Source organism: Lepidochelys kempii, chromosome 25, assembly GCF_965140265.1.
Source record: "Lepidochelys kempii isolate rLepKem1 chromosome 25, rLepKem1.hap2, whole genome shotgun sequence".
NCBI classification, from domain to species: domain Eukaryota; kingdom Metazoa; phylum Chordata; order Testudines; family Cheloniidae; genus Lepidochelys; species Lepidochelys kempii.
Window position 1 is genome coordinate 5866134 of NC_133280.1, and position 13073 is coordinate 5879206.

At 48.9% G+C, this 13073-nt stretch overlaps 1 protein-coding gene across 5 annotated transcripts in view; it reads right to left on the reverse strand.

Moving 5' to 3' along the window:
• Positions 1-609: 609 nt before the first annotated feature.
• The window catches only part of REXO1 (RNA exonuclease 1 homolog), a 78559-nt gene continuing 66095 nt past the window's right edge, over positions 610-13073 (reverse strand). For 4 of the 5 annotated variants that reach the window (XM_073324144.1, XM_073324143.1, XM_073324145.1 and 1 more), the window contains 5 exons: positions 10810-10920; positions 9818-9933; positions 8656-8794; positions 5857-5977; positions 610-4413 (listed from right to left, as the gene is read on the reverse strand). In XM_073324144.1, coding sequence (XP_073180245.1) covers positions 4325-4413; positions 5857-5977; positions 8656-8794; positions 9818-9933; positions 10810-10920 — 576 coding nt within the window. In that variant the 3' untranslated portion in view covers positions 610-4324. Of the gene's footprint in view, positions 4414-5856; positions 5978-8655; positions 8795-9817; positions 9934-10809; positions 10921-13073 lie in introns of those variants that run through there. The other variant, XR_012156185.1, reaches the window with a different exon arrangement.

Here is a 13073-nt window from a genome sequence, read left to right on the forward strand (position 1 = left end):
GTTACCTGCCCTCCACCCACTGCTTTGCATGGGGCTGAAAGGACACTGTTTGCAATGTACTTTGCAACCACTGTGAGATGACAGGTGCCGGGCGTGGTGTGTAAAATGCTGCACTGGTGCACTATTACAGATGCAGTGCACAGGGGTAGCAATAGGCGAGCCCTGGTCTAGCAGATAAAGCAGGGCACGGGTACAAGGAGCTCCTTGTTCTCATCCAGCTGGTGACCTGGGGCAAGTCTCTCTGTACTTCTGCTTTAGCTCTAAGCTCTTTGGGGCAGAGGAAGTTGATGACTTGGGGGGAGGGATAGCTCGGTGGCTTGAGCATTAGCTTCCTAAACCCATGGTTGTGAGTTCAATCCTTGAGGGGGCCATTTAGGGACCTGGGCCACAAATTGGGGATTGGTCCTGCTTTGAGCAGCGGGTTGGACTAGATGACCTCCTGAGGTCCCTTCCAACCCTGATATTCTATGAATATAGAGTGGTGCCAACCATCTGATCTGGATCGACTCCAGGGATGCTCCACAGGAAAAGCTCTGTGAGCAATGGGTTGGGCATCTCCCACCCATGGCACTGAACTGACACAAGAACACAGCAACGCCAGAGGAAGAGTTCCGTTTCGGGAGCACATACCATCTGTGAGCCCCAGAGCTAGCAGCCCACATGTTTATTCAACACCTTTTTATTAAAAATTATTACAAAAAAGGAACAGGTTACCATGTTTATATACAGTCCAAAAATCTACCCACTTTGCTGTTACAGTGTCCGATGGGCTTCAAAGAAAGCATTACTGAAAGGGGGCAGCCCCCCCCATGCCAGCTGGTTACCTGCAGCAGCATCTAGAGTATGCCACGTTTCCGGGCTGGGGGGGAAGAGTAGAAAAAACAGGCGGTGAGGAGGAGACAGAATTAGTAAGAATACAGTTAACAAGAGGCCTGATTTTAATCAGCACAGTGATGACTGGCACCCCATAGCTGCTTCCTGAAATGGGACAGAGTGGGAGGAAGGAAAGAGGGACTGCAAAATATATAAAGCAACGTGGAATATTCCAAGCCCCTTTAACTAACACAGCCAGAAACCTCATTTTAGACTGTTGTCCAGTATGGGCTACTTTACAACTGAAGCCCATCATGGTGGATTGAAAATTGAAGGGGGAATGGAAGGACAGCCATCTTTTCCGCTGCTGGAAACCTGGCATTAAATGCCTCTTGCAACAGGCAAGAGGAATCCATCCTCTAGCCCTTAACGAGGGCAGCTCATCCAAGTAGATGTGCCTCCTACCCCTCCTCTCACCCCCCCACCCCACCCCCATTGCTACATAGGCCCACACAAACATTGTGCAGCAGGCCCGCTGGAGCAGAATAGCTGGGGAATCACTCCTTGTGCCATTCGCCCTCACGGGATGGCATCCACTGAGGGGTGGTGATATCCACTACCCAGGCCACTTCTGCTCTGGAACAACGGCACTTGGGCCTTTCTGGGGGAAAGCAGCCGGGGTGGGCGCGAACAAAAAGCAGAGGTGTGCCAGCCTAAAGGAAAAGCTGACTAGAAAGACGTCCTGAAGGCAAGAACCTGCCTTGAATACCGCACTGCTCTGAGCTTTATTGCTAAACAATGCGGTTCCTGGCAGTAACAGGGGGGCTGGGATGCTCGCCTCTTTCTATAGCCAGAGGAACAGAACCAGACTGGTAACAGTCCGCAGTGGCAATCCAGCAGAGAAGCTCATTAGCAGTAAAGATGGGGTAACCTCTAAGCTGTAGCTCCTACCTCCGGTGGGGAGAGGGGAGGAGCAGAGAAACCCATTTCTCCCCAGTAAACTTCCTCCACGTCCCCACCCACAGCGCAAAAGACAGTAAGAATGGGGGATTTTAATTGAGTTTTCTATTTTTATAGCCACTCATTTCCTGGAGCATTTCCTGCGCTGAGGGAGGGGCTGGGACACAGCGTGTTAGAGAGAGGGGAGATGGGCAAAGTGGACTGGCTGAGCCACTTGGGGATGGATCTTCAGAGAAAGTGGCTCAAGACCTGTTAACCCTGCTTCCAACCACAAACAGCCAGGAAGGGCAGGAAAGTGATGGAGCCTCTGGCTGATGGCTTTGCTCGTGATTGCAGGTTTCTAAGGGCAATGCTGCAAATGAAGAACCATCGTCCCCCCAACCAACCCCCAAATCCAAGCAAGCACATGGGGAAGATATGGTGAATATGGTGGTGGAGGCTGTAGTTGCAGGGAAGCAGCAAGGTTATATAGTCTGTAGTGAGGTTATAATCTATGAACGGTAACTGAAGCTAAAATAGAGAGAGAGAGACTTTACGTGGGGGGAAAATACATCTCCCAGTGGAACACAATGTATTGGTGGCAAGTTACTCCTTCAGACAGAGTTCATCTGTCGTATTCAGCCAGCCACTTTATAAAGGGAACAATGCAGCAGGATGTACTGTAGTAATGCCAGTCCCACACATCAGCCTGAGCACCCTCCCGGCCTACGCACAAGGTGCTACAGACTCCAGGGAGCAGACAATCTGCCAGGGAAGGCCCGGTATGGTCAGCACTAGGGGAAGGGGGTGTGAATTATTCACTTTAGAACATAGCGCCTGGCGCCGCAGAGGCCTGGAACAAATGGACAGCAGCTAGTGGAAGCAATTTTCAGTTCTGGTCGCTGTGTGTTTGCTGATGGAGGCGGCGTTAGCAAGGCAGCGTTCTGCCCTTCTAAAGGCCAGAGACGGCTGGGCTCAGCTGCTGCGCCGATCTCAGCTCAGACAAGATTCTGAGCCAATGACCATTTCTCTCTCTCTCTCTCCAAGCCCTGAATGCAAAGGGACTAGGAAAAGGGGTGCCATGAATATGGTACATTTAATGTCAAGTCATCAAAGCCCTTGCTATTCCTGTGCACTACTGGTTTAGAGTTACTATTCATAAATAGACATTTATACTGAGAGAGTATAGAAACAGATGGGGTGGGGGAGTTCTGTAAAGGAGGAGAGAGAGGAAGAGAGTGAACTGGGGGATTTTTTTTTTTTAAAAACCCCCAATTTCCATGAAAACCAGTTTAAAAAGTCCTATTTTCACCTATTGCTTTGATCTTGCTAAGTCAGCCCCCCACTAAAGGGATCAGTCTGCAGGGACCCCTGAACATTTTCCTGTCCAGTAACAGCCAGTGCTACCACCACCCAGCTCCTGTTGACAATCCTTGAGCCTTGCTTCTGACAAACACAATGGAGATGCTCTGGCAGCTGAAGGCATGACCCTAGAGAGAGCCAGCTCCTGCCACCCTGCTGTCACCCAGAGGATGCAATGAGGAGCACTTGCTGGATGCCACAACCTAGCCAGCCAGAGTGTAAATCAGGCCCTTTAACACCACCTGCCCCCTCAACAAGTTAGTAAATCTAAGTTCCTCCTGTCCTTGACAGCTGTAAGTTGCTCTATGGCTTCAGAGCCTTCCTCACAGTCCTGGCTACCTTCCTGCCCTATCACTGAAACTGACTGCAGCAGCAGGTGGTTATGGCTTCCTAGCTGTCCATGGAGCATAAGACACTTCTGGCTTCTTCACCTGTTGCCACCCAGGATCTACAGAGCCCTGCACTTGTTCAGAAGGATCTGGGCACAGCAACTGTGCGAGTCTGCTGAAAGTCATCATCATTCCTCCTCCTCCTCTTCTGCCCAGTGTGGCTGTTTCTATTCGCTGCCTTTCAGGGGCATGCCATACTCCCTTGCAGTGGGTTCTTGCTACAATCCCTTCTTGGTGACCCAATTCTCGACCCACCAGCCTTTCTGCAATTCACATGCCAGCTACCAAACGTTTCCCGTTTCACACCCTTCTTACCCAACTTTTCTGTCTGTTTCTCACTGTCCAGCCACTGGGGACAGCTGTTTGCTTCAGAAGACAGAGGCAGATGCTGTGCAACCCTTCAAATCTAAATCAGAAATAAAAAAGAGTTGTCTACCTTTAGCTTCACAGAAAAGATCATTTCAGATGTATCCAATGTGCCTCTGAACACTTCTCCTAGAGAATAAAGAGCCTCTCTCTGGCTTTACTACTCAAAGCAGCCTTGCCATGCCTACAAGGCAACTACTGCATCCCAGAGCATCTCTCTGGTGGAGCCGAGAGGATCTCAGAGCCACGTCCCGGCCACGTGACCATTGCCAGCTGAGAGCCTGTACCCTGTAGCTGCGCCAGCAGCAGACTCTACGTTCCATAGATACCAGCGAGTGCATAGGGGGATCTGGAATATGGCATGCTGCTGGGTACAGGTGAGCAGTGTTACTCGGAGTATTTATTACACTGCTTCAAAGAGGCGGAGGAGGAACAGGAGAGAGAATGAGCGCAAGTCATCGTTTCACTTTAGCATCTTCTTTGATCTTCCAGATCATCAGCTCCATGCAAGCGCTGGCGTCCTCGCTGGAGTCATGACCTTCCACTGGGGACAAGAGACACAAGTGCCACAGTTAGCCACAGCCTGACAGAAGGGACAGGCATCCTAGGCCCGGCTTCTGGGCACAGATTCTAGAGAACATGAGAGTTCCAGGTTCTGTTGGAAGGTGGGGGGACTAACTCAGACACTTAATTGGGAGCTAGTGGCCTCGAAAGCCCCTGCAGTAACATCAGGATCAGCGCTCTAGTTGCACAGGGGGTGGCCAGATTCCATGGTTCAAACAGAGAAACAATGTTGTCGAGTGACAGCTGTTCTGCACAGAGCGGAGAGGAGCAACTCTGCACTGCATGCCGTGCTGGGCACCTCATTTCAGAGGGAGACCTCAGAACGATCTCCTGGGGGAGTCTAGAGCAAAATGCAGCAGACAGTTACGCTCTTCAGGGGAAACTCTGAGCTGACAGATGCCAGCAGGAGTTTCACATACCCGAGAGCAGGGCAGAAGTACTGGGGTATGTTATGTGGCTCACGCAGCTGAATTCCCCTTACATCTCAGCACCACCATCAGCTCACTAGACCCCTCTGCACAAGGAGAAGGCAACCGCTGACACTTGCCTTACAGAAACAGACACCTCAGAGAAGGAGAGCGCCCTGGAGCCTGCGCCCTCCCCATCAGAATGACCTGACTTTGGCATCAGAACTAGGCTCAGATTAAGGCATTCTGAGCCTGACAAAAATGGAGGAGTGGGAAGGGTAGTTTAGGACCACATCTCACTCCTGGCTCCTCAATTCTCCCCTGCCTGAAAGATCAAAAGAGAACTCTGAAAAACTTCCTGCTGCTCCGCCCTGCAAGGTTATTTATGTAGAGCTGAAAATATACAGAGTGCTTAACAACAGCCAGGCCAGAGAGCAAGATCCCTGCCCAAAGGAATTTGCAGTCTAGAGGCCCAGGTGGTTCCCGTGCAGTTAGACAGAGACGCGTGAACACGACTCACTAGCAGGCTTGCAACGTGGGTTTTCAGAAGCGGTTTGGAGGAGAGGCGCTGCTGTGCTTTAGTCAGTAGGCTGTCTCAGTGTGAATGGGGACATGACTTGCAGCTTCGAGACACAGAGAACAAAGAGGAAGGGTGGCTCAGGAGACGTGGGATTGAGTCCCAGCCCTGCTATAGACTGCCACGGGCCGTGGGCAGGTCACTTACTCTCTCTCTGCCTTGGTTCCCATCTGTAATGAGGGGACAATAATGCTTCCTTTCTCCCACCCTTTATATTACCTTGTAAGAGTGAAAGGTGGCTGGGGCAAGGGCTGTCTGACTAGGAGTTTGCACAGCACCTAGTACAGTGAGGCCCCAATCTGAGCTATGCAGAGACAGCTTGGTGATGCACACGTGGTGGTAAGGGCAGACGGTGAGACAGGAGTGGAGGGACCTCACACTGTAGGTGGAATTAGATGGGAAAGCAGCGTTCCCGTTTTCCCCGTCTCTGAAGTCTCACCATTGTCCTGGATGATGCGCTTGAGGTAGTCGGCCATCAGCGTCCGGAGTGCTCGTTTGTAAGGCAAACCCAGCCGGTGGGGAAAAACGACTGCAGTATCCACCACTGTGCTATGGATAAGCTGCGGGGGGGGAGGGGGGGTGGAAAAAAAGAGGGTGGTTTCTTTTTCCCTCCTCAGAACAGTCAGTGCATTAACTGAGATTAACCACACACCCCAGGTAAGACCTTGATCACCCTCAGGTGCCACCTCCACAGCGCTCCCACCAAACCAGTTCCGTGGGCGGCTCTGGCTGAGCTGAACCGAAGCGTCCTGAGCAGCACCTTCTGCCAGCCAGAACGCCTGCCGGCCAACGCACCAACTCCCCTCCACAGGCAAAGCTGCTTATATCCACGTCTCAACTCCGCTATTAAAACTCCAAGTCTTTTCACAGCTCATTACACAGTCAGAGCAGCTCCTTGAGATGGGTCCCTTTAAACAGAATGAGCTGTGCTTTGGAACATACTTGGATTTAAGCCATTACCCGCCACACCTCCGCACAAGCAGACTCTTGCCTCTTTTAGAGACAGGTCCATTGGTTTCTAAGCTCTGGCTGGGGCTTTGGAAGGGAATCACTTATGAGAGTTTCAAATTAGCTTGAATGGTTCTGTTCCTGCTCTATCTGCAGATGGATTTAAAGAGAGCTGGACAATCTGATCGCGTGTGTTGTTTGTAGTTAATGTAGGATGAGACAGGGCGAGCAGATCTTATGGGCAGGGCACAAGCAAATCACTGCAAAGGCCAGGAAGGAACTTCCTGCCAGTCATATACATAACAGGGGCAAAGAGTTCACTTGTCTCTAGTATCAAGCATTGATCAGAGCTGGAGTCAGGATAATGGCTAGACAGTGGGTGAGTGGTTCAATCCAGCATGACAGAGCCCATGTGCTTTTGAAACAGTACGTGCTCAAGTTTGCTCTGCACTAGAGAGCTCATACATTAATTCTCTGTGCTGGCCAGAGGAGTGTTTAACAGGGGCTATGAAGAAGCCAGGGTGAGAGAGAGGTTAAGTATCATAAGGACTGGATTTAAGAATGGGGTGCTTGAAGTACAGCCCTGAGACGGAGGTAAATTTGTACATCTGGCCAGCGAGGGCAATTCCGGGAGGGCTCTCTTCTTTAGGTTTATGATTCATGACACAGGATGACTTGAACAGCACTTTGACTCTTCAGCCGCCCATCTGCCCCTTACTTTGTCTAGGCACTTGCTAATGTTGCGTGACAACTTGCAACTTACTCGTTAATCGTTTCATAGCTGAGCTATGGAAATGCTTTAGAACAGCTGCAGTTTAATGGAAACAACCTGCCGCGCTCTTTGAAGTGTAAAACTGCCAAACATTATGGATAATCTCCTCTATAGCACAGTCAAGTTTGGCATCAGCCCAAGCAGAATAATTACTTATGTAGATCAGAGAGACTGAGGAAACGGGATAAGACAGCTTTAAATATAAAACTGAAATGCTATTGCTATTTGAAGCTTGCTGTGGCCATTATTGGGATGTCTTCTTTACTGCCAGAGCCTTTAGAGATTATGACTTTGCACTGCACTGCCTGTAAAGCTTTGCTAGATTGCTTTGGGGTTCATTCTCTTGGCAGTTTCTGTGATGCTAAGAGAAAATAATGACTTTAAGAAGCCAACACAGTCATCTTGTGCTGATGAGACTGTAAATGATTTTTTATTGTGATTACTGATACTTTGAGATCCTGGAAAGGAGGGTGCTATAGAAAGGCATGAGTGCAGGAAACTTCCCAACACCCCCATGAGTTAGTGACTGTTACCCCTTTATCAAATAGGGCTACATGGATAAAGGATGGTCTTGTGATTTGTGGGCTTGAACCAAGAGTCGATCTGCCAGACTTCCCTTGACCTTGGGGGAGTCACTTAGTTTCTCTGTGTTTCCATTTCTGTACAGTGGGGCAATGGCCCTGCCCTGCCCCACAAGAGAGTGGTGAGGATAAAAGACTGAGGAGCTCAGATGCTATGGTGATGAAGACCAGAGAAGCACCTTAGGGTTTGTCTATACACGAAATGCTACAGCAGCACTGCCTATCCGTCGGCATAGGTAACCCACCTCCCCGAGAGGCAGCAGCTCGGTCAACAGGAGAATTCTTCCGTCGACCTAGCCCTGTCTACACTGAGGGTTAGGGCAGTTTAACTACACTGCTCAGGATGTGGATTTTTCACACCCCTGAGCGACACAGTTAAGACGACTTAATTTGCTAGCACAGACCTGGCCCCAGATAGACAGAACGGTTAAAATGATTTGATCAAGGTTACACATCAAGTCAGTGGCAAACCTGGGGCTAGAATCCAGGAGTCCTAGTAGCCATCCTCTCCCTCCCACCCAAAACTCTTAAAAAATTCATGTGAACACAGTCTTGGTTTCAGGAGACAGTTTGACAGGCCAGCCCATCTCTGGGGTAGGGTCCTTTACAGGCCTCCAGGGGTAAGAGAGGGGTTCTCTTTCCACAGCTCACTCAATCCCTGACCGCACTGCTGAGCGCATCAACAAGGGAACCGTCTGGGCCGCTGGGGATGGTGTTTCTCCTAGGTACAGATCACTAGTGACTTGAAACATGGCTTGTGCCCCTGCGCAACCGATTGAGCGGCAGCCTCCAACGGCTCAGGGAAGGATCTACAATGATCTTTCGCTCTCATGAAGGTGAACTCTTACTGCATTACAAAAGGAACAGACCAGGCATGTAACAGGGACGCAGTAAACACAGATTAAAGAACAGGAAGGGAGGAGACAGGGTTTGTTACCTTTAGTGCAAATAAATCACTTTCCAAGCTGTGTCCTATCAAAATCGTGTCTGTGCTGAACATGTTTAATAGAACAGCTTGCACGTCTCGCAGGGTGATGCTCGCGTTCGCCAGGTCCTCCTCCGTCACACCTGAAAACCTGCAGTGCAACAGCAACAGGGGACTTCTTAGTGGGGCTGAACCATCCACGTCCTAGCAACCCCCACACATCTGGGGCAACAAAAACTTCCCAATCTCAAAGTTCTCAAGAATAAGCTTTCAGCCAAGTGATCCAGACCATTGAGACTTGGCGCACGACATGGTGACAGAGGCACGTTTTGGCACCCGCCCCCATTACTGTTTAAGGCTGCAGTTCTGGTGCGGAGGTCCTGGTCTTCGTGGTAATTGTGAATCACATCTGCGAAGCTCACAGTGGCAGCTCCTTTGCCCTCGGGGCCTTGCGACTTGGCCCACGTGATCACTGGGCCACTCGGGTTTGGTGTATCCGCCCCTCCATAAAAGGAGATGGGCAGGCGGATGCACCAAACCTGAGTGACGTTGCGACCTCATGGGCCAGGTGCTGCCCCGCAGGACAGCAGCCACTGCACAGGGTGAGCCCACTCTCCACACCCTTTCAGGACCCCTGCTCCTCCGCTTTCCATGACACACCCTTGGTTTTCCCACACCTCTGCCATGAAATGCAGTAAAAATTTTGTGGATAAAATCACAGCTTTACTCATGTTTTCTGGGCCATTTCAGCACAGCTGCTGGTCTGTTACAACAACGTGATCCACTGAAATCAGGGCTTCACCTGAGTGGCAGCCACAATACTCAGCATAGCAGGTAAGTGGCTGGGCTTGAGGGGAAGTCCCCATGCCCTCTGTACGAGAGGAAAAGCAGCCACAAATGAGCTTTGCAATTCCAAATTCTAATCATAAGCCACATGCTGCAGAGGCAGCGAACTCAGCTGCTGGGGAGGAACGGCTGGAGGGGACTTGAGAAATGCCTTGTCATCACTTCTCGAGCCAGCTAAAGAGTGGTGCTGCTGACAGGCTAAGGGAGGGGAGCTATGCCAAGATATCAGTGTTGGGCTGCTGAAGTCATTTATTATTAAAAACTCTCTTTCTCCAGAAAGCAGAGTTGGCTCTGGCCATACTCCAGCCAGGGGAGGGGCTGCTCTTACCTGGTGTTGTAGTCCACCACTTTGTTGTCAGGTTTGACAAAGGTGTCATAGACCACTTTCAGGTCAGAGTTGATCACCGTTACTCTTGTCAGCTCCAGTCCTTGCTTGGTGTAACACTGTCAATCGCAAACAAGCAAAGAGAGCTGGTCTTAGCATGGTGTTTGCAGTCCAGATCTCAGTATTTACGTGCCACCCCATTCACATTAGCACCAGCGTCTCCTGCATTACGACGCTGCGCGGCCGGCTAGCAGACATTGGCTAACACTGCTATTTTTCAAGAGAAATTTATCATCTTAAGTATGAACAGCAGCTGATCAATTAAAAAATACATCTCCCACTAACCCCCAGAATGTGCTATGACATCATATAGCCAGATAATCACGTGGTCTGCCAAAGGAAAAAAAGAAGGAGTCTTATTTGATGCTAAATATGGCAGGTGAAGGAGAAGAATCTAGGAGTTGTATATGTACACCACAGCATGGCCTATAGACAGGCAGGTCTACAGTACATGATCTCTGGAGCACAGCATGGGGGGGAGAATCAGTTATTCAGACAGCAAGGTAACCTTCTGGTATAAATATTAATAAGAGTTCCACAAAGAGGCTATCTACAATTTATAATCCACTTTTTAAAATAACTTGATACGCAGTGATCCTGAACAGGCTTGCTCTTAATAAACCGTATCAAAAGGATGCTCATAAGCACTGGATTAGATCGTCCTGATCAGTTACATCCTGAGCCCTGGCTCCTCTTGCAAATGGATGAGAATGTACCGTTCCCATTGCTGACGGATAAGACTCCCACTCAGAGAGTAACTGTTGAAGAGCATGCTGCATCTCAAGTGCGGCTTTTCTTCTTCTGGGAGACTGACAGGAGGAAAGAGATCTCTATAGGAGAGCGCTGCAGAAAGCTGCCCTGTTCCTCCCCAAGCACTAGCCTTATTTCATGTGTATGTTCCCCTTTCAGTTAGGATTCTGCTCCCAGATACTCACCATTTCACAGTCTAAAGCATAGATTCCTGGATAGCCATCGGTAGTAGGCAGTTTCTCAAAAGTTTTCACAAAACCCTCAAGGTTCTCCTTCCGACCATCTTGGACATGTTGCTTTAAAAAGAAAACCACACAAACTTGTAAGAGAAGAGCAAGTCCCTGAAATCCCATCACAAGCCAGACAAGACTCGGAACTAACTTTCCAACAGATCAAATCTCAGACTGAAATAAGAAAATTTCTTTACGTTTCCAACAATTACAAATGAAGAATACGATTGGCTGGCAAAAGGTTCCAACCGAGCAGGTACCTTGTAGAAAGGCAACAATTACACTGCAGCCAGCGATTATATAAGCGTACAGGAAAACATTTTATAAAGCAACAATTAGTGCTGTTATACTACAATACACAAGGCTGAAGGCTTGTGGGCAGCAACAGATCGGAAAAATGCAGATATTCTGCAGTCTCACGCCACATGGTGATCCACTGCTTCCGATAACTTTACCATGGATAGCAAACCTGGCCACATACAACCAGAATCTCACCTCCACATGTTTCAGAGTAACAGCCATATTAGACTGTATTCGCAAAAAGAAAAGGAGTACTTGGGGCACCTTAGAGACTAACCAATTTATTTGAGCATGAGCTTTCGTGAGCTACAGCTCACTTCATCGGATGCATACTGTGGAAAGTGTAGAAGATCTTTTTATATACACACAAAGCATGAAAAAATACCTCCTCCCACCCCACTCTCCTGCTGGTAATAGCTTATCTAAAGTGACCACTCTCCTTACAATGTGTATGATAATCAAGGTGGACCATTTCCAGCACAAATCCAGGGTTTAACAAGAACCTCTGGGGAGGGGGGGGAGTGTAGAAAAAAACAAGGAGAAATAGGTTACCTTGCATAATGACTTAGCCCAGTCTCTATTCAAGCCTAAGTTAATTGTATCCAATTTGCAAATGAATTCTAATTCAACAGTTTCTCGCTGGAGTCTGGATTTGAAGTTTTTTTGCTGTAATATAGCAACTTTCATGTCTGTAATCGTGTGACCAGAGAGATTGAAGTGTTCTCCGACTGGTTTATGAATGTTATAATTCTTGACATCTGATTTGTGTCCATTTATTCTTTTATGTAGAGACTGTCTAGTTTGACCAATGTACATGGCAGAGGGGCATTGCTGGCACATGATGGCATATATCACATTGGTGGATGTGCAGGTGAACGAGCCTCTGATAGTGTGGCTGATGTTATTAGGCCCTGTGATGGTGTCCCCTGAATAGATATGTGGGCACAGTTGGCAATGGGCTTTGTTGCAAGGATAGGTTCCTGGGTTAGTGGTTCTGTTGTGTGGTATGTGGTTGCTGGTGAGTATTTGCTTCAGGTTGGGGGGCTGTCTGTAGGCAAGGACTGGCCTGTCTCCCAAGATTTGTGAGAGTGTTGGGTCATCCTTCAGGATAGGTTGTAGGTCCTTAATAATGCATTGGAGGGGTTTTAGTTGGGGCTGAAGGTGACGGCTAGTGGCGTTCTGTTATTTTCTTTGTTAGATCTGTCCTGTAGTAGGTGACTTCTGGGAACTCTTCTGGCTCTATCAATCTGTTTCTTCACTTCCGCAGGTGGGTATTGTAGTTGTAAGAATGCTTGATAGAGATCTTGTAGGTGTTTGTCTCTGTCTGAGGGGTTGGAGCAAATGCGGTTGTATCGCAGAGCTTGGCGGTAGACGATGGATCGTGTGGTGTGGTCAGGGTGAAAGCTGGAGGCATGTAGGTAGGAATAGCGGTCAGTAGGTTTTCGGGGGTGGTGTTTATGTGACCATCGTTTATTAGCACTGTAGTGTCCAGGAAGTGGATCTCTTGTGTGGACTGGACCAGGCTGAGGTTGATGGTGGGATGGAAATTGTTGAAATCATGGTGGAATTCCTCAAGGGCTTCTTTTCCATGGGTGCAGATGATGAAGATGTCATCAATATAGCGCAAGTAGAGTAGGGGCGCTAGGGGACGAGAGCTGAGGAAGCGTTGTTCTAAGTCAGCAATAAAAATGTTGGCATACTGTGGGGCCATGCGGGTACCCATAGCAGTGCTGCTGATCTGAAGGTATACATTGTCCCCAAATGTAAAACAGTTATGGGTAAGGACAAAGTCACAAAGTTCAGCCACCAGGTTAGCCGTGACATTATCGGGGATAGTGTTCTTGACGGCCTGTAGTCCATCTTTGTGTGGAATGTTGGTGTAGAGGGCTTCTACATCCATAGTGGCCAGGATGGTGTTA